Raw genomic sequence first — 22885 nt, forward strand, 5'->3', positions numbered from 1 at the left:
TTTACATGCATACAAATTCCATTACATTACTTTTATTTTCTTTAAAGATGAGATACAAGGCAAAACTGTAAGGGAGAAATGGTGTTACAGGTGCTATTTTTTCCATGACTGTTGGGCTCTATACTTGCAATTAAAAGTGTCTGTAGTGAGAGGTTTGGCTCTTGGCTTTTCACTAAATTTGCAGTTGCCCGAACAAAGGAAGGCAAGGCAAGCAAGTAAAATCGGTTGGATTATGATTTCCAATCCTCTGAAAAAATTGCCCACTGTCTCAGACATGTTATTAGAAGAACTTGGAACTGTTTTAGATAGAGGGCAAAAAGTCATCCTTTAAAAATAAAACAGTGTTTGGAACTATGCTCAATGCCAGTTTAGTAACTGGTAGTTTTTTACCAAATGGTTTTTCCTTTGAGTGACAAAATCTAATTTTCTTTGTGTAAGGTTAGCACAGAACAGACTACAACCAAAGATTAACAGCTAAACCAGTTTTTCTAATATTAATTTAGAACATATGAGTACTTGTTTAAATTCAAAATCCGGCTTATTCTTTTTTTTTTTTTACTCTCTGGAGAGTAGGAGAGATTTTTCAGTGTCTAATTAAATGTGACACAATGCAATTATGTACTCAGACTTATGAGAAGAGAAACCTGGCTCGCCTTCCAACTAACCGGTGCAGTAATTGCTGCCTATACCTTTTTAAGTGACTTTCCATAATCAATGTCATTGGGAACATGTTCTCATAACTCACATATGCTGTTGGAAATGAAGGGGAAGGTCAATGTGAAAAGAAGCCAGAACTGTATCTCATCCAGCGGGAAAAATAACTACCAGTAATAGGAGACAGTACACAAAAACTATGATCACATATGAATTTCTGTCCAATGAATGCTAATATGTATTTATTCATTCATTTTCCAAACTGGTTATCCCCACAGCGGACAATAACAGGGAAATATCTGGTGTTCCAATTCTTATAAAAGAATGTAGCAGCATCATGCTCACACTTTCCTAAAGTCAGCTTTTGTGCACTATACGTATTCCTATTTTTTCCCCATACAATCAAGCAAATAAAATGATCATTAGAAGAAATGATAATTATAAATGAAAGCTCACGTGACAGCTGGTATCTCTAAAAAGTTGTTAGATGGGTCACCCATGTATGAAGGTAATCCATAAAGAGGGGATATCATCTATTTGTCCAGGCATATGGCAGCACTCTAACGTGGAGTGAGGTAACAGTTTTACCTCTAACCAATTTGCCAAAGTTATTATATATTTCATACATGACTTAATATAAACTGGTCTTTGCATTATTTCCGTTTTAAAAGCTGGATATGGGACTGTAACGTTAAGAACCTTCTCCACCGATACACTCTCACTACCAAATATAGCCATTCATGACAAAACATGTCGTCTATTGGATATGTGAAAAGAGGTAACTCAAGAATACAATTCCTCTATGTTAATTGCTCAGAAATGCTTATTTTGCTTGTTTAACGTGTGTGACCATAGATGAATAATTTGGAAAACCACTCAGATTGTGTTTTCACCAGGGAATGGCAATGTAGCATGATTAAAATCTCAACAAAATCACATTATGCATACCCTCCAAAAATCACAAGGCATCAATTTCGGGAGCGTTGTTTTGGAGGTTGTATTTTCAAAGTCCATACCAAGCCTGTTCTCACACACACAAAGTAGAAATGTAAATGCAATTTGACTTCTAAAAGCAGTGAATGGAGGGCTGATTCAAGAGAATGCAGAGACTTGATAATGAGAAAACCAAGAGTGTAGAAAATGAATGAATAGGAGTTGAATGTACTATAGGTGCCGAGAGACTTCCTCTCAGATGGATGAAAATAAAACAAATGTTGGTCACGGGGGGAAAGGACTTGCACTGCCTCCACCTCGGCGAATCCCTACTCTAGTGGGATAATGGATTCAAGAAAGTTGGGGAGACAAAAAGAAGAAAAAAATAAAAAGAAATGAAGAAGAAATAAAGGCTGTCATGGTAACACTGGCTTCACAGCAGTGCAGCACACTGGAGGCAGAGGTAATGATGGAGGGGATGTGAATGCTTGTCGCACAGTGAGAGGCTGAGATGGAGGACAGCTATGCTACAACAAGTGGATGGAAACGTAATTTACTCAACTCTTCATTCCAAAGCACACATACCAGGGCCATACACTTTTTGGGAGTTTATGACAGGTTCTTATTCAGCTATGTTGATGTAAAATATCCATATATATTCTGCTATGAATATTATTTTGGCATTCTTATACACTACTGAATACAAGACATAGCATATAATTGTATCGCTTTGTTTTTAGTGATCTTGTGAAACTTTACATATTTTGCACTTAAAATGTATCACCTATATGATTAAAATTGACTAGCAATGAAAAAGTTTCACATAAACACTATTTTCTAACATGAAATTAATGCTTGCCACAGACACTTTTTTATGCTGATGCATTTTGTCTTAGAATAGATGAATTGTCACATTACAAGACATAGCGTCTCCCTGATCATAACGTACTGCCGCGAAAAGCATGCTCTGACATTCAATATTGGCAAGAGTTGAGACAAGCAGATATCAATCAACAATGGCCACAGAGGAATCTTCTATCACATTGTGACGGTCATATGATCTGCTCGTATCACCACAATCATTATAAACAAGATTCGCTGAAAAATCAGTTTCAATGTTTATTTTGTCTGCGTGGGATGGAGGAACACAACTGTGTGCCCCCGTCCGCAGTCAATGTGTAATTGTCACAGTCTGCTGGTTAAAAACACACCAGAGCACAGGTCAGTGAAAAAGTTATAATACTGGTCAATATTTATCAACAAATAGTAGGGACACTTAGGAAGTGTCACACTATGTGGGACAACAAGCAGCAAAAGAAAAAAACTTTAGCACGTGGCTGTGAGGTATCTGAGATGTATTATCAGCACTCGGTATATAAATGCACAACTACATGAGGCGCAGTGATGTCAGCCATGGCAGTAAATGAGTCTGCACAACGTTACTGTCAGGCCATAATCAAGCTCAAATTGTGTAGACTGTGTCTGGCATTATCCATACACACAAATCACCTTATCTTTCAATGTTCAGGTTTCTAACATTAGGTTGTGCCGTGATTAAGTGGGAGAAAGAGGACACCTGGGAAATATTTATGCAAGGCATTTATATGAGTTGACACCCACATTTTGTTTCTTTTCTCTTCTATCTTCCTCTTTTGCTCAAGATGAACAGTTTGAGTCGTGACAACAGCAAATATGTAAGCGGTAGCACATAAAAGGAGACGGAAAGGAATCTTAGCAGGAGACAAGATTAAAGATTAGAACACTGTTGCATATCTGCTTTTTGACTTGTGTTGGTACAATTCTCTCCATCTGTGGCTAATCCAGTTTATGTACATAACGGAGTCTCTGATAAAAGAGTACAATTTTTGGAACAAATAGGTTTGTAACATTCTTCTTTGGAACATTATTCTTCTTTCTTCACAAAACTACATACTTTTTTAACTTAATGAGGTGCATGTCTTTTGGTATGAATATTCTTATGGTTTACACGGCTATATAATATTCAAACAAATGCAGATTTGTTTTGTAAAATTTGGTCGATCCAGTTTAGAATTGGGTGCAGTTTGTAGTCCCAAGTTTATAGTAGTTTTTTAATGCCACTCTGAAAACGTATTTACTACATACTGTTGAAAACTCAAAAAAAATTAATATTTTAATCATGGGCTCTTGCAGTGATTTGGTGATTGTTTGCCATCACTTCAATTTTCTGGTATATTTTACTACATAGGGGTATGCATCTCACTTCCCTGCAATGCCTTTGGACAATTTTGACTTTAACACTCTATAGTCGTCGCATGACACCCATCTCCATCCAATCACTTTCCTCTTCCCAAGCTCTCACTCTAGCCACTGCCTCTGGTGGCTCATTTCAAAATCCAAACGCCAGTGTACAAGACTGCAAATGAGTGCATGTCCCCTTCCCTGCAGGGTCTTGCTCCGACCAGCCTGTGCGCAGCTTCCAGTCAATACTGTGCTAATGTTATCTGTTTGCTTTCTACCCTGGAACCTGGTGGTCCTGGCCTTGGCAATCATTCAACCTTCGTCCCATCCAGGAATTATTGTAATGATCTTTCCAAGTCTGACCATAGGCAAGTACGACCCAGATGAAAATGTGAATTGGCATCTTTGGGAAATACTATATCATATATAAAAAGTTTCTTCCATTAAGAAACAAGTTCTGAGATGACTGAAACCACAAAATACTGTGAAACTACAAAGAATAAGAAAGGAAAGAGACATGAAATATGAAAATAATCTCTGAGAACATCTCACAGCATGCTCCTAGTACTCATGCTTGGTTTGCTTGAAAAGGCCCAAAGCAAGACAGCCAACCCAAATATTGTTTCCGCTCCCATTTTTCTCAAGGGTTACATTGTTTTCACAGTATAGTTCAATTCAATTGTAAACATAGACAGCAATAAGTATGAAGTATCTGCAGGAAAAATGTGTCTTTGATTTCCAAAATGGACTGCATTCTGAGCTTTCCAGCTGACTTTTTACAGTAGGCTTTACTTTCTACTTTACCCTGCAGTGGGATGAGTGTTGTTCATGCTTGGTTAAATTCTAAGCGAGATTTCTGGTCCTCCAAATCAGTGACAAATCATCTGTGACCATAATGCTGCTCCTTGCATTAACCCCCCCATAGACACATACACACCCACACAGTACAGTGCACACAACATGCAGCTGCATTTTGGTGCACAGCAGCTCAACAAGCTGCTCAAAATGAGATCCTTCCTCACACGTTTTCCTCACTAATGATGCCATGACTAAAATGTTAATTACTCCAAAAAGAGAAATGATTGCCAAAAATCAAACAGCAATTAGCGTGCATCATCATTAGGGACGTTAGACGCTACAACAAGATGGAGGATTATTGAGGGAAGGGCAGGCACCGTGCTCATCAGCAACTCATTCATCCCGTTTTACATAGACAGAAAGAAAACTTAGAACCAACATATGGTAAAAAGTCCGCAGTAATCCTTTGAAAAATGCAGAAATGCATTAGTAGCTATGAGGCAATCTTAGCACAAAAACAACAAAAGAAAAGAACAAGACTACCATTGAATTTCTTGTCAGGTGATCCAGGGAGGAAGCAGGTGGAGCAAAGCAGAGATTGTGAAGCATAAAAATGTTGGGTATAAGGACCGACATTTTGAGTTCCAAGCTACTGATCACTGTGTAGTGTAACATATTTATAGATTGCTGATCTTGCATCAAGGTTGCCTCACAGGCACCACGCAAAAAGTCAGACGCATCAAATTTTCTGCTTCTTGCCACATAGTGTCATGTCCAACAATACATACTCCAACCGTACAATTTGTTGCTAAATTTGGACGAATAATGTCCCTCCAAGATCAGCATTCTCCATTTATTTTCTCTGAGTGCAGTTGCTGGCAGTGCAACACAAAGCTTGTTTTGCCTGCCATCAAATTGCCACCCTTACACCCTGGCCACCTTGCTAAGTGTTGGTGATGACATAGCTACAAGAATAAACAGAACAAACCATCACCTTATTCCTCTAGCAAATGTGTTAACCTAATATAAGAAGAGGGATAAATTACCAATTTGTAACAAAAAAAGAGGAAATCTTTGGATTAAAATAAATATACAATTATGAATATTACAGAGCAATTTAGATTTTGTTTTCTATTTTTGCGGAAACATTTCAGACTACTGAAGTATAGACTATGTTCCCATTCTGCCGTATTAATAACCATAATCACATCTCATCATGCAGGATCTCCAGTTACTTTTAGACACCAGAGCAGAGGTCAACCCATGTGATGCATTGTGTATGTACCTTGTTGTACGAAGGATCCGTACACGAACCACATAGAGTTGTAGAGTGTTGTGGAGGATACAGAGCCCATGGGCAGTCGAGGTGGGTTTAGCCAGTTGAGCAAGTAGACCAGGATGCCAACCAGCAGCACGGTACCAGCGATGCACGCCCACAGTGACAGGTCAAACGGTGCCAAGCAAGCAAACATGTCCACTGTGCGCTCAGCCTTGCGCAGCAACACACCCACGGAATAGTCCATGTAACGTGAGGTGAAATCCACGACACTCTCGCGCTCGGGCGTGATGGTCAGGGCTGAGAGTCCGATGTCAGCTCGCTAAATGACAGAGGAAAGGATTATTCATTATATATCAATATATCTACATTTACGACTATATATTATATATATCATAAATATACACACAACATTTATTGCATTTAATTTTAGCTCTTATTTATTACTCTCATTTGAAATACAGACAATCATCTGTGCATCATTTGTATAAGTAAACTGAACGATTTTGCACTTCAAGACTGCATGATTCAGTAGGTGCAATTAAAATTAGCGTTGCCAAAAAAAAAAGGGGGTAATTAAAATGTTTCCAGTCCCTGGAGTTACGCTAGCAGCTGTAATATTTTGATTTATCAAAAAGCTTGTCTTTGATTTATGACTTTGAACGTGGGAATGTCACTACGAGCCAAATACAGGAACTCAGGCACTGGGAAAATCACGTTGAACTTTCCGTATAACTGTAGAATCCTATTTTGGTTTACCCGGAGTATAGGTTTGCAGATAAGAATGAAATCTTTTAATATGTGACACTCTCTGAATTCATAATGCCATTAATGAAAAAATCAGACATAGGCATTGTCGTCATCATTGACTTGACAAAAAGCCTAGTAGTCATCATACCCTCAGCAGCGTATGACGAAATTGTATAGTGCTTCTCCACAAGTTCGTCTTCCCAGGCCAGACACATTTATGACATTTATTTATGACATATTCATACTTGTTAGCTCTCCGCCTTGAGCGCCATTTTCCGGCGACTACAAGTTGCCTCACCGATGCATTGTGGCATAATGGCATTATATATTGAACTTATAGTACTTACTGTTTCAGAACACTTTGTAACAAACAATTATACCATCTAAGATTCTTTTATTCTCCAAATATCCAGTCTGAGCAACTATAAAGTGCAGTTATATTTTTTTACAGAACAAATCTTATGAGTTATTCATCTTATTATTGTCCGCTTGAGGAGTTGAATCTGAGTTGTCCGATTTAAATGGAGTTTAAGTGAGCCCCATGAGGTTGCTTCATTTAAATATGTACTGTGGACATGGCATGATTTTCCTACTGAAATGCTATAAGTGGGCCAAACGATTGTCTGAGAAACAGTCCCAAAAAGGAAACGTAAGCCATCCATTGCATACATAGCATGCAGAAGTGATTCCAATGGGACGTGGCATTATGCATTCAGTTTTGTAAATTGGTTCAAAAGGTTTTATCCTGTAGGAAACATCTAATTTTGTATTGATATTCATCTCACCTTGAAAACGAGTTCCCCCATGAGTCCATTCCATTGACCATCGGGTTGCAAACTACCATACTTGTGGTCTGGTGCAATGTAGATCTCATACTTGAAGCCCAAGTAGTTGGAGAGCGCATCCAAGACGTCAATAGAGAAACCCTGGTATTTCTTTGGTTTTCCAAGAACATTCTCAGAAACCATCACGAACGGCTCCTCCTGGAAAGGCAAAAATCTTTTAGCATTAGTCGGTCAAATAGGCAATCAATAAAGCAGTTGTATGGAAGTTTAACCCACACAATAACTAAAGGGCCCTTGAGAGCATCATCCGAAAGGTCTTTCCAAAGGTTAAAGGTTTGAACTAAACAACCAAGTAGTGCTTTAGTCAAAACATTATCTAACATCAATGCACATTTTCATGGTGCTCAAAATCAGTCTGACAGTGACCCAATTGTGTTTAGGTCTATCGGTGAGACCAGTGTTTCCTAACCTTTTTGGATTTAACATATGGTACATTTGCCTCTCCTTCCAGCTGGGTGCAAATGATCTGTTTTGTTCCGTGATTTATAGTCCAGAAAATACAGTAGATTTTATATATTTGCTTTAAAATCAGATTTCAGACCTTGCTTGAGTCCATGAGGTTGACAAAGTGTGGAAAAACTGCAAGTAGATATTTACTGGCAGCTGATCCTTAGTTTGGTAGGAAGATCACACAACCAAGCTGTTAAATGGGCACTTGGAGACCTCCTTCCACCCTAATCCTAATCATTCATGTCAGTGTGTCACACCTCCCAGCACCCATTGCTCATCAATATGTGCGTGGCATCTAAAGGGCAGCTGCCTGTTGACGTTAAAGACATCCAGCAAACATTTGACATTTAAGGCAATTAAAAATCGCTGGCATTCAGGGGTGAAAAAAAGATGTCTTATAAAACATCAAAGCAAAAAAATCAAAATAAAAAAACCCCAAGAGACACACATCTAATACTTGCATTTTACGGGGGGAATTTTCACTTAAATCCACTCACGCAAACCTCCCTATTGATAAATGAAATGTTTTAGACCGAAACGTCTCCTCGATTTACGGAAAGCCTATGCTCTATTGAGTTGATTCCAGCTGCTCGTTGTCCATGCGTGTACACACCAATACGCCAACACACAAACACACACACACATACCAACATGATGCGATTAACTTCGGGGTTTCTAATCTTTGCTAGCTGTGGCCGTTCAATAAGCTATTAGGTAGTGAGTGGACATGCATGCCAAGACCTTCTTGCACTAAAAGCATCCATCAGTCCAAGCAGGAACACCTCCTATGCAGCCCCGCCACATCCACACAGCCACACAACCACACATAAACACAATGTTGATTGTGCAGTGGGACCCCAATAGCATTTCTGCTCTTTCAACCATTCATTCATTTTCTGTACCACTTATCCTCACAAGCATCGTAGGGGTTCTGGAACCTATGACAACCCACTAGCAGCAGGCTGGGGAACCACTAGTACCATTATTTTAGGCAGATGTCCATTGTTCTCTCCGAATTGTCCTTTCTCTTCAACGTGTGGATTGCAGAGAAAGTCTTTACAGTCATTATTGCTGAAACCTCCAGTCTTACTTTTTATCGATTCTCACCAACATTGCTACAAAGTTTGTAAAAAAAAAACCTATATGCTTCAATATTGTCTGAGCTTAACAATCAGAAAGCCCCCTTTAAGGAAACTTTCAAGTATATTTTTGCAAAATAATTGACCAGGTTTTTGTCCATCTGCAATGGAAAAAGATAAGAACATATATGACAGTACTGCAATTTACAAGGGACACAAAAACTAGTCATTCTTTTAAGAACACTATTAAAATGTCTACAACATGTTCTTCAGAAATTCTAATGATGACATGCATCATTAGGTAATGCATTATAGGTTGAAGCCCAGATTCAAACAAAGCCTCATAACATTGAGGCAAAAGTGAAAACTAGCCACTACATGTCTATGTTCTGATTGGGAAAACAATTTAGCTTTTGGAAATATACCCACATATGTTCAGTTTGATGTAACACTTTTGTATTTTGATACAAGCTGTACAATACACATGAGAACACTTCATGACTCCCACAAGTAAATGCCAGAACATACTTTTAGTTCACCTCATTATACTACAAAAAGTGTCTTTGAGGTGAAAAGTTCATTGGAAAAAAACTAAACAAAACCTCGATCTCAAACAAAATGTCAAGTTAAGAAAAAAAGGCCAACAACAGAACTTAATCAATACTGTCAAATTTTAAGCATTGTCAAAAGTTTTCAGTGGTGAAGGCTCATTTAATCATTCCCAAAAAATTGGACTGAATAGTCTGTCTTTGAGCTGCCGGCCTCAATCAATACCTGGTTGAGGCTTTTCACGTTAAATATCTGAAAGCATAAAAAATACAAAAAATGCCCTATGAGTTGATTCCTTCTATGAGGCTTCATTGCACTGTCTTCTCTTATCTGTTATTTGACACTCGTGTATTCCCCCTGCCACTCACCAGCTGCATGATACCAGTTGGTGCTTTTTCCACGCTGCCACAATGCCGTATTTCCCTAAACATATGCCAGAGATACTGTGTTTCCTCTCTGCCAGTCTAGCCAAGCGTCACATCCATCAAGGCGACAATTCTCCTTATTTGTCGACCGTGAAAAATGTTATCACATCTGTCTGCATGCAGCAAGCAGGCAAGCAAAGCAAAAGCACCCTCCCACCCCACAAGACTTTCTTTCCACCTCCTGTTTTCTTCTAGCCAGCCTCATGTGGTCCCAATGCCGTTTTCATTCATTCATTATCCATACAAATAAATAAAATGAAATACATATGCAAATTGGAAGAAAAAAGGCCACCAGAAGGTGCAAAGGTCTGAGCAAATACAAACTGAACGTGGCAGGTTTAGGAAAAGGACATATGTATAAGATAAAAGCCATTTTGTAAATTTCAAACCACAAATATGATTAGTTAATGATGTTCCTTTAGTTATCATATACAACCCGACAACGCCTCCCTCACCCCAAAGGAATATATATCTGTATATTTGTCAAAACTGATACTCGTGGGCAGCAAATCTGGAAATATGTTGTCCTTTTTTATTCAATTTTATCATACTCTATGCACAACAAAACCTTTTAAATATCATAACACAACATCAATGTTATGAAATAAACTGTTGGCTACGTTTTCTCTGATATGTTCTTTGCGCATGATTTTGAAAAGTACAAAAGATAAAGCATTCATTGAAGGACAGACATATATAATAAAATATAAATAGAATCCCTTTGGCCAAGGCTGTCAAATCAATGCAGCTGTAAAATACAAAAAAAATTGCGAGCAAAGTGAGTCACTGGGGGAATTTACGACCTCTTTGTACCATTCAGTTTCCACCAAAAAAAAAAAAAAAAAAAGGTTTTAATGCAACCAATGACCTTAAAACTATTCAGTTACATTGCGATGAAATATAAATCATAGGCCCATTTGAGAAAGATGTCTTCTGCTAATGAACAACATAAAGATAACTGTATTTGCAAAATTATTGACCAGGTAGCCAATATATAAAAATCAACATAGTCCTCTTCTAATCAATGGAAATCATATTTTTATTTCCTCTAACAGTGCTATAATGTTAGCCCCTATTTAAATGGTCAATAACTAATTCATCTTGTATCCAAAGGATACATTTGTTAATGGAGTACCATTGAGAGGGATCTTGTATATTTGTTCAGACATTTTTCATTCCAATCTCTATTTTCCTCCCATATCTCAAAAATATTGTAGGCTATTTGAACACTCTAAATTGTCCCCGGATACAAGTGTGCGCTTAAAATGTTGGTCTCCTTGTGCCACGAGTGCCCACAGCCAACTGCCCATAGTTGCCTATGTTAGGCTCCAGTGCCCCCACGACCTTTGTGAGAATAAGAGGTATGGAAAATGAATGAATACATTTGTGAGTAATAGCCATATGGCCTCTCCATTACAATTTATGGTTAATATAGGAGTCAGTGGCATTAGGTGTGGACACAAATAATCTAAGGGTAAAATGGCTGGTATGGTCTGTGTATGTTTCCTAACTGTCCAAGCCATTTTTCTCACAAGAACAAAATTCTGACTATAATATTTATTTACTGATGTAAAATCTATGTTAAGAAGAGACAATGTGAGATTCTACATGTATTAGCCAGTATCATAAGAAGATCATAAAAAGAGAGGGGATTAAATCACCTTGTGATGAACGGTTAGTTGGATTAACGGGTGAATAATGAAAAAAAAAAAAAAAAGAACGATCACATGCAGCCTCAGCTTGCTCATGCATTCCACTCATCCTTAGTCCAGAACAAAAGGAGCTTGACGACATTAATAAAGAGTACGAGTTCTTTTCCCTGTAAAATTATTATGAGAGTATATCTGGGGGAAATAAGAAGGCTAAAAAGCAAAGCAGAAGAAAGGAATCACCACAAAGATGTCAAGCATCATTGCTTTCTTCTCAGCGTCTCACACTTCAAAGACGGGATATAAAGAATTTACAGCGGTGAATCTTTAAAAGCGAATACGGGATGTTCTCAAATGACTTTGGTGGCCGCTCTAGGGGAGAGAGGCTAAGAAAGGAGTCGCAAGTGTGAGCTTGACTGACTTATTTGGGTTTTTCCTTCGTAGAATTCTGCTGGAACTTCTTATAGGATACAGTCAATCTGATATTTCAGTTTCAAAATATTTGTTTTGATGGCCTTTCAAACTTGCCTGATGCAATATTCACATGGTTCCCTCATAACAGCCCTGATTTGATAGGCCAATTATTGGGGGAGTACCTAATGTAATACCTAATTTTATTTCTTAAATGTTTATTTATATACTTTGTGCTTTTATTGTATGCTTGTAGATACATACAGGTTTTCACAACATGGCTGCTACTGCGTCATAACACCCCAGCATGGATGGATCGTCATAATATTGAAATCATAGCAGTGGATCTTACCAAGACAGTAACGACTCTCAGTACAACTCCCCGCATGTTGTTTTCCAATTTTCTGTCTGTCAGGGTGCCATTCAGTCCATGAACTGGATCCCACGTGGCCAGCTATATTGAACACAAACACAAATATGAGGTTAGCATCTATAGTAATTGAATTGAGTCTGTGTATCATGATGAATATGAACTACCAATGTTGTGCAGAGCAAGAGAAGTGAAACTGCAAACAATAAAAATGATTTCCAACTTAATAGTTCATCTTCTGTTGTCCCTTTTTCTATCATGACATAGCTTTGCATGTGCAATAATCTGAAATAATTTCCCTTTAAAAAGCAACCCAACAGGTTATCCCAAATTCATCTATAACTGTCATGTGTAATATTAAATTAATGGTTTTCAGTAGAATCCTCTTCAACTTTGTGCAGCAACAATACAATAAAATACATTACACATACATATATATATTAATATAGTACATTAGAATAAGACCACGATATCAAAACACTATAAAACCCTTATGCATGTCCATTATTCGACTCTTTGGAATATTTTACAATAGCATTTCAGTCATTGTGACAGCATCATTATTGGAAGTAAACATGAATCTGTTTACTTGACTCGTCTATGCATCAGGGCATGATGAAGCCTCATTGATGGAGTATGGTTAGGGAGGCTTTGATTTTAACGTGTCTTTATAGTAAGTAGCCGACTCATTTAGCTATATGTATGTCTGCACCGCAAATCTAAAGTTAGGCATTCTCTATTTGTCAAAGTGGATTTTGGTAATTTACTTGACATACAGAGGAAGTCTCATTTAAAAAAGACCGTGTTTTGTTCGTGGAGGGGTGAACAATGATGACCCCTTTCACACCATTGAGCACGCCTCTTTGCAACACATTATGTGATGGTGGTCTTGTGACAAAAGTTGGACATGACAGAAGAGCGTATAATTAGGTCAAGTGGAAGTTAGACGCGCACTTAGAATAAGGAGGTGAGAGCAGACTTCCAAAGGGCATTCATTTAAACTTGCTACTTATAGGAAACATCTCAGACCTGTGCTGTGAAATGGGGATTTGATCTTAAATTGATCACTAGTGTCCTTGTGTGACACCCCCAGCCACTCCCAAAACCAATGTTAGCCTAAATTTTAGCCAATAAAATACATAAAATCCCTGTTTAAAATATCTTTGTGCTGCAATAAGTTTCCAAGACATCAGATATGGTTTCCATTAAATATTTCTTGATTAGAATTCGGTTCCTTTTTTTGTCTTTTGTCATTAGAAGAACTGCGTACAAATGAAATGGCAATAAACCAAGACAATTCAAGTTATGGCTCTTTAATGTTCTGCGTGCTTCTCGAGGGAAATCAACACAGGGTTCCTGCAATATTGAGGAAACTATTTTGATCGGGAGGAGCGGTGATTTATGCGCATCACTCATGGCAGCGCTTGCATCAAATGACAAGTGAGATGTTGTGTATCTCACATTATTAGCTTTGCATGATGACTTCATACAAGGTTATTCATTATTTGCTCTCTTTATTGTGTTTCTGTGTTGTTTGTGGCAACTATGGTCTTGTTCAGACTGGCAGCCGAAATCTGATTTTTAGGCCATCCAGAATGAAAGTGGGTGGCTCTTTTGTAGTCAGAACAGTCATAGAACACGGAAATATGATTTCTGCGAGACAGATTGAAACCACATCAACCTGCGGGAGTTGGTTTCATATCCGATATGGACAAAACATTTCTCAAATTGAAAAGCTCTAATGCAACTTGAGTGTCCGTGACATCACTCCATGTGCCGGACGGAAGACTGCGTGCGGCACATGGAGTGATAAGACTGCTAATAAAAAGATGTTATATAAAGAATATTTGGTGTCCGTCAAAAGAAAGAGGGTATATATATATACACACACACACACACACACACACACACACACACACACACACACACACACACACACACACACACACACAGAAACACTGAATATATTATATTTGATACATTTTAAGAACTGTAGGAAAGATTGAATAGATGGATATCACTCATAAAAAAGCACCACATTAAAGTGTAGCTTTTCCCTGTTTTGTATTCGATCGTTCATATTTTAGTTCTCGTCTTTTCAAACCCCACAGCCACCATGGTTGGCCAGCCTGTGTGTGTTCGTCTTCCTTCTGCCATAACTGCTCACCATCGCACAAAGCGGGAATATCACCAGACAAGCTGCGGTGCCATTTCACTGCTCCAGCAACCACCGTACACACTACTTCTCTCTCTCTCTCCATTCTGCTCTCCCCTGCTGATGAGCAACATGTGTCAGCGCAGTCTCTGAACAGCTTGCACGACGAGCCTTCCTTCTGTCTTCTTGCTCTTATCTCACAACTACTTTTTTAATCCCCTATAGTCATCCCTTGTCAATTCTAGCCTCCCTCCCTCCTTCTTCAGACGAAAGTAGCAACAGCTTGCACATACAGCAGCAGGCCAGGCTGCTACTGTGGAAGTACTCTGTGCTATCAAGCTCCTTATCTCAGTGTTTTCAATGCAGTTCCCTACAGCTGGTGCACATACCCAACCTTTATGAACCATAGAATACTATAGAAATAAATTAGATAAGGGGGATACTTTCACTGTGCAGGAATAATGTTAAATCAAAATAAGAACAGCCTTAAAAAATACAAAACGGCTTGAGGACACATTTTGCACTATGGGTGGCCCCATCGCATTAATTAAGTGCAAATTTTGGGCTTGGCATCAAACTCAAAGGTATTTAAATTATAGCAATAATCTTCAGTGAAAGTTCAAATGTCATGCTTTGCCACCAAAACAGGGTTTCATTGCAAATGAGCAATTATTCTCCAGATTTGTTTATTTGTGGGGGAAATAAATACAAGTAAGCCAAAACGTCACATGTTCACAATTATAGGTAACCTGCAATGATGGCAGGTGTTCTTGCAAGAACCCGATTACTGTATTTGAATGTGCAATTTGTTCTGCCTGATCACTTGCATGCTTTTCATTCCTTTTCTTCACTATCAGTCACTCACATACACTTACACCCACCCACACACACATACAAATAGAAATAGCAGGGATGAAAACCATATTAACAACTAGCTCTGTTCTGATTTCCCAGATGAGCTGCAAACTATGTTATTGCTTGTTTGGGAGTGTTTGGATGACGTAGGTGGGTGTGTGCACTTCCGCAAGCTTCTGTTCCTACTCCTCCTGCCACATCTACAAAAACAAATGCACACTTCAAACTTCATTGCAACACCCTGCTTGATGAAGAAATCTCATTTGATGGGCTTGGAAAATGTTTATGATAATTTGAGACATTTAGTACCTTAAATTTAAATTCATTCATATGTGCCTGTGTCTCAAATAAGAAACTGAAATGATAAAGATGGAAAAAATAATTTAGGCTTTAGAGTTAACCTATGAAAAGGCAAAAACAAATTTATGAGATGCACCAATAATTTCTGGTGGTTTCAGTTCATAAAACCATTTTCACAGGAATAATCACCCAAAAAATCACTTCCCACCTGTAGCTTCCCAGTGCCCTAAATCAGATGGGATTGGCTCCAGCACCCCCATGAACCTGGTCATTATAACCAGTTCAGAAACCGAATTAATGAATTAGATATGTTAAATAAATTAATTACAAAAATAAAAATGCCTTATTATTTTTAAATGGTTGTGGTTTACATTCCAAGAAACAACTCAACTAGCCTCATTCTCATAGTTGTTTTTTTTTTAAATTTATGTGCAAAAAAGTCCCTGTCAATATTTTTAAACCTACTAAAACTGGTATGAATTCTTCTTCTTAAAGTTCTACTGTATTAAAAAAGAAAATGTCACAAGTGGCGCATATCACAGTTATGTCATCCATGGCCTACTTAGTTATAACGACCATTGTGACAGAGAATTATCATGTGATATTTGTATCAGGTACGGGTCCCCAAAAGTAACTTAATTACGCATCTTAGTCAACCCAACATTGTAAACAACATTAAATTTGTATATGCTCTCTATAATGGCACAGATTCAGTCACCAACCAACAACTTCAAGCATACTGGCCATCCAATTATTCTTAAGGGTATTTGAATCTGGCAGGCGCAGTCATTTAATATTCTCCTTTAACAATGCCATCAAAATATAATTTCAATTGGAGGCACAGATGGGATGAGATACCTTGTTTGAGTGTCATGAGGGCCTAAACAAAGGGTTCCCTAATAGGTGTCCTTCAGCTCCGCGGTAGTGTGAAAAAAGTAAAGTGGATTTTATATTTAAGGACAGCTGCAGAAGGGCAGCTGAGAACACACCCAGGGAATAAATATAAAAGTTAATCCACTGCAGTGTAGCTGCGGTGCATGTCAACATGAGCTTGCTTGGGTGTGTATATTGTGCGCAGGAGTGTGTGCTGATGGTATGCAAAAGTGTATGTCGTTTCAGAAAGGAGGAGTAGATTGGTGAGAAGACCGTACACTTGTGTATTTTGTGATCCGCAGAGGCATGCAATCCCAGGCAGACTCTGGCTGCTGTAATCCGAGGTTTACACGCTGTAATGCTGCAGAAAAGCCTGGAGGCCTTGCTGGCGGGGAGGAAGAGGATATGAGTACCAGGAACATTATAGAGGACACAGGATAGAGAAACTATTGGATGGTAACACTGTAATAGAAAATTGAACTGAAACAGAAACGTAATCCAATATAACATAATGAAAAAAAATGGTTTCGGCAGAGGTAATAATACTCTGTTTTGATTGATAATGAGGGAGGTATTCACATTTCAGTAAGTTAATGGTTGAAGTTGTTTATGATCTCTAGTTAACTGCAAATAGTTTTTATTTTATTTTACATGTTTTGTATCGAAAAAATGGTAAGTGGGTGCTTTGTAAGTAATTGTTACAACTCCAACTCTCTGAAGTGGAATTAATGGAATTAGATCACGAGTAGGCACTTAGTTCCCAAAGGGCTACAGTGGTTTTTAATCCAACTGAACAATACGTTACCTTTTAACCAATACAGGAGTGGCTTGTTTTAGCAGACACCTAATTGGTTAAACTGCCAGAGGGGCATTGTTTGGAACAAAGACCAATAGTTTAGATGATCACTACTAACGTTGCAGAATTATTTTGGCAAACACTGTTTGATAACAGTGATCTTGGTTTCAACATCAATATTAGGCATTGTTGGCCAAGCTGCTACAAAACACATGGGAGTGACATTAATATTTTCCGATACGAAATTGTTTGTTTTTCCCAATCGCTGTGCTTGTTGCAGTCTAGATTTAAGAAGCATGAACAAAACAACAACATCAAATGTTCTGTCAACACTTGAGTGCTTCTGAGTTCGACAAGTCTGGTCTTTTTTCCATAATGGAACATAATTTATTGTGTACCATATCATTAGGTAGGATGTCATCCGGGATTTTGTATGGTAATTATAGGTTTTGTTGTTTACTTGGCATGGCTTGAAAAATGGTGACAATGGGGACATTGTTCAAGTGTTAAAATGCCATCCATTTTAGCAGAGTATTGACAACTCTAAGAAACACGGGGAGTAGTAGCACTATGTAATAAAACATGTTCCTCACATCACAGCTCTTAATTTTGTGTTAAAAAAATATAAAATTAAAATAAAAGGCAGGAGTAGGCAATGGACGCTTACCAAAATGGAATACATTTTAATACTACAGACACAAATATGTTCACCTCAATGGAACTCTCCTTCCTTCAACATTAATGTCACCTCTCAGTGACTGTCTCATTAAGTAAAGCCCCATTTTTTCCCTCTCGTTTAGAAATATGTTTGCTTTGTGCGTGACACTCACGTTGCTCTTTTGCCCCCTTAAGGACTTTTTTCTTTATTTTTTTTTACATAATTGTAATAATAAATTCCACTTACATTTAACCCCCATGTGACTTCCCTAAAAACAGCTAAAAATACTGTAATGCCCTTTAGAGTTTATAATTCTCCATCTCCAACACCCTCCCTTTGCCGTGAAACACCTCAGGCTGCTTGCTGCACAATGTCCATGTGTTGTAATTAAAAAAACGATGTATTAATTTAAGTCCTCAATCATTATTTTTCCTGTAAGCAACAATGGTGTTTTGATTTACAAACAAAACACAAGTTGGCCTTTAAGTTTGTTGTTTTTGTGGGAAAACCTATTAAAGTTTCACCTCCCTCAGCACAAATGATGAAGAGGCAGATATTGTTTCCCTCTTCAAAAACAAACACAAAGGAACTTGTAGACTGTCTAAAATAAGAGGATTTAAATCGGAGGAAAGACAACAAAGTGAAATAAGGTGCTATCAGTTGCCTGTATCAAGAACATAATCTTTACCTCCTATCAATTGCTACGTGTACTGGATATTAAAAGTATTGTAGCATACTTTTTTTTACTTAGAAAGTCAGCTATGTGAAGCATGACTTTTTACAGCATTGATTTTTCGTACTGGTTATTCTTACACTGGTTGCGGGTGAAGTGAAATAATAAAAATTAAAAATATATAAAATGATTTGTGGCACTTTACCCACAATTGCAGGAGGTTTATGCATTGTTGCATTAGAAAAAAAATATAAGGAAATAACCCTGGAGCGCTGTGTCACAACAAACTGTCTACAGAATTTTGGCCATTGCTATGCACATTTGGAGGGTAGTAGTAGCCTGATGGTCATGGAGTTTGACGCTAATGGCCATGCAGAACCAAAAGGGTTAGCTTGGCATATCTAAACATGACAAGAGATTTGTTGATCTGTCTGTTTGTGTGTGTGTCTTTGCATGTGTTCACATGGCATCATGCAAAAGCAATGTTTTTCATTGCTGTAGTGCTCCTAATACCACTTTTAGGATGACAACATTTATTTTTCATGTCCTGCAAATGCCCTATATTAGCAGTTTTCATATACACTTTGCCAGTGAAGAGCATAATCCGGCTCATCTATTGTTATAGAGAGGGCGATATAATTTATTTCATTTCCAAATAATGGAGGATCTATGAGAGAAAGAATGCTATTCATTCAGCACCCGCTGTGTTTTCGCTTCTGTTTTTGTGAGGAAAGTCATCTGCGTTAGGCAGAAGATAAATAGTACTTCATAAAACATTTTAAGGAAACTAAGTAACATATCTATTGATGCTAATTACAAGTATAACTGACATTTTTGCCCCAATCATCTATATGCATAATTCACAATAAAAATGCTACATTTTTGTAAAATTTCTTCTGCTAAGAATAGTGGTTTTATTTGATCATTCACACTTTTGTCTCCTAGTTAAATTTCACTGCCAATGTGAAATTTCAAGTAACTGTTGATTATTGCCCAAAAAGCCTGAAACATACTATTTGTACTAGTTTTGTTTGATTTTCTCCTGAGGCAGTTTGAAGACACACTGGTGAAGCAGATAAAGGTACATTAATATGCATGATTCAAATTTGTGTACAACACTACACAAAAATTGCATAATGCTGGCAAAATATACAGTTTTTTTATCATGTGGAAAGTCAGATTTGTGAACAACTACTCTACCAATGAAGAAACAACCGAACGCCCCCCCCCCCCTTCTCCCAGGGAAAGAAAAAACAGCAACCCAAAAACAACAATTATGCTTGCTCCACTACCAATAGCTAGAATATACAAATAAAATGTATGATTCTTTTATGTTCAAATTATTGACATATCTAAAACATTGTTGTTCTCCTTCACCTCGTTTGTTTTCTGAAATGTAAATGTTTTTTTTAGAGATACCATCTTGACAACAGCTAGTATATACTGTATATATACTAAAATTGTAAAGATAAACCATTTGAATCGGTTATCGCTCTGTGAAATATAAGTGCGTCGGTCTGTGAAGGCATGGATCAGTAAAAAACCTTTATGAATGGTTCAATGGCCCAGATTTATAGCTATGAATCGGTTTACTGATCTGGCTGCTTTATTTGTTAGAGTCGTGACATATCCCGTGCCAATAAAAAAACCTGAAAGCAGCTACCAGCAATATTGTGGCACTCACAAGGCAGTAAAAAACAATTTGCACTCACATTTTATAAATGGAAGAACAGGCGTCGAGCCATAACAATGGAGATAATGACAAATAAGAGCAGGTCATTATGTCAAATATCATTTAGACTTGCAGTGTTATAGGAAAATAAAATGATCACATGACAACTAAATAGCATAACTAGCAAATAATGCAACTTCTAGAATGCTAACTGAAATAATATTTGTCAGAAAAAAATGGACTTTGGGCATTATTTCACATCTGTTGCTCCGCAATATATGCTGGGGAGAATGAAGCATTCCTTGTAACTGTACAATGTTAGATGGCAAAATGTGTGAAATCTATAGTGTTCCTCCCCTAAGAACTTTTCCCTTTTTTTGTTAAATACAATTTAATTTATGTTTCTTGAATGACCAGAGTTTGTATATTTTTTCTATATTTCATTTTCATTTTCGTCCCTGAATCGGACAGTAGATTGTGAATTGAGATAAAGAAAATACTTTTTCAATTAGATCTACACCCCTAGTATTTACATTATATCCTGAATCATTTCATCCCTTACTCACTTCATGCCATAGTATTTTTCCCCTCATCATTTCTGCCTCCATCTTTTGTTTAACTTCTTTGGTGACAAATCTACCTACCTACTTAAATGCATAAAACTCATTGGCATATTTTAACCTCACTCAAATGTCAATCAAAACACTTACATGTGATGGAACTTGTCCCCTGACTCACTTGTAACTGCACATAAATTAGTGCATAGGATAGGCAGATGTATAGCCACGAATGCTAATGGGGCAGAAAGCCAATTCTAGGCCAATGTGGTGGTGAGTATTATGACGGATTTCAGATATCACCTACCATTATGGCTGGGACTCTACAAGTATTGCATGAAGATAAAGTATGATGGAATGAATGTCATGAGGTCTGCTAAAGCACAAAATGATTGACAAAAATAAAAGAAGACTGCTGTGGTTGAGGTAAATCCTCAGAAGAACAAGGAATACACGTGCAATCCCACAGGACTCTTTTTTTCTTTAGTTGATTTTGTCACTTTGTGTTAATAATCAAAAAGTAGAGTGGCTGTTATCAACTTAAAATTAGAACAGGTTACTGTCACCTGCATTGTTAATACAGCCTAATTCAAGATCACATTGAAATTTACCCTAAACTATAATAACCAAAAAGTAATGTGTTTCTATACAGTGCATAACTTGATTATAATAATTATTAATATTATAATAAAATATATTCAACCTGCCGAGGTATAATTTTTACAATATGCAGTACATAAACATCTAAGTGGTTGGTGACTATTGTCCATATTTCAAAAAACACTAATACAATGAGCTCTGTGTGGAAAATTGCTTGCGGATGCAGCCATTGTTAATATTTTTACAAGACAACCATCATTACTCAGCATGGAGGCGTGTGCAAAATGGTAATGTATTTTGCCACACGCAGTGGCGGAAAAGAGAGTGAATTCATCACCCAGTCAGAAACGTAAAACGACTAAAAGCTGCTGCAGTCAAAACAGTTTTAAGACCACAGATGGTAAATGATATTTTGTTTTTTTAACTTTAGCCCGAAAAAAAATCATTTCATGAAGAGAAATACTTTAACTAATGATTCTCTGCAATGAAATGGACACACAAATGTACAATTAGCCAACAAACATAATTACGTATGATTACTTGTATTGGTATCTATGCTACATATTCTGTATGTGACCATTGGAGGAAAATGATGAACACACATTTTATAAAATGTAGTCTCACTGAGAGATTTAAAGGAATTTTAATAGTCTTGGTCAGGTGTATCTGAGCTGAAATTGTAACTTGAAAACAACATTTCCTCTTTTTCTGATATTTCATTGAGAAGAAAAAAGGTCAGTAAAGACCCAAAATTGCCCCAAATTGCTACACATTTTTACATGCAAGCCATAATACTATATCAGATGGAGAATGTTGTGTATTATTTGTTACTCAAGTTGCAGTAGCTATCTGTTTGTTTCTAGTCTACTGCTTTGAAGCTATGCTATCGTTGTGTAGTGTATAATTGTTTCATACATGTTATTCGGATTAAAAGCGTTAAGAAAACGAGATGGTAGTGTCAGTACAACACTGTGTGGATTTTGGCTATACAAAGACTACAACATTAGGAGCAAAGAAGGGTTCCATTTCATTTTAATTAGTCTGCGTCAACTTCTATGATTACTGTATGTTGTCTTACCCTATTGAATCCTCGCCCACGGTCTTCTCCGTAGTTTGTTCCCAAAATTTCAAAGAATATGTTAGGGTTGGTGCCATTATCGGTGAACTCCAGGAAGCTGGTGAGGCCACTCACACCAAACTGCAAACCCATGAGAAAACAAATGTCATCATCCAAGGTGGTTCGGGGAGAAAAAAATGAAACAACATCTTAAATTGGGTAGATAACATGTTCATTCATCTACCCATCCATATTAATTCCTATTCAACACTGCTTCATG

At 37.5% G+C, this 22885-nt stretch overlaps 1 protein-coding gene across 5 annotated transcripts in view; it reads right to left on the reverse strand.

The window, feature by feature from the left end:
- Nucleotides 1-22885, reverse strand: part of LOC144195560 (glutamate receptor ionotropic, delta-2) — a 218755-nt gene that overhangs the window by 54228 nt on the left and 141642 nt on the right. For all 5 annotated transcript variants that reach the window (XR_013326101.1, XR_013326102.1, XM_077715284.1 and 2 more), the window contains 4 exons: nucleotides 22627-22746; nucleotides 12392-12493; nucleotides 7417-7614; nucleotides 5891-6203 (listed from right to left, as the gene is read on the reverse strand). Coding sequence is in view for 3 of the 5 variants with exons in the window: in XM_077715284.1 (XP_077571410.1) it covers nucleotides 5891-6203; nucleotides 7417-7614; nucleotides 12392-12493; nucleotides 22627-22746 (733 nt within the window). In the remaining 2 variants the exon portion in view is untranslated. The remainder of the gene's footprint in view (nucleotides 1-5890; nucleotides 6204-7416; nucleotides 7615-12391; nucleotides 12494-22626; nucleotides 22747-22885) is intronic.

Source organism: Stigmatopora nigra, chromosome 4 (genome assembly GCF_051989575.1).
Source record: "Stigmatopora nigra isolate UIUO_SnigA chromosome 4, RoL_Snig_1.1, whole genome shotgun sequence".
Taxonomy (NCBI): Eukaryota; Metazoa; Chordata; class Actinopteri; order Syngnathiformes; family Syngnathidae; genus Stigmatopora; species Stigmatopora nigra.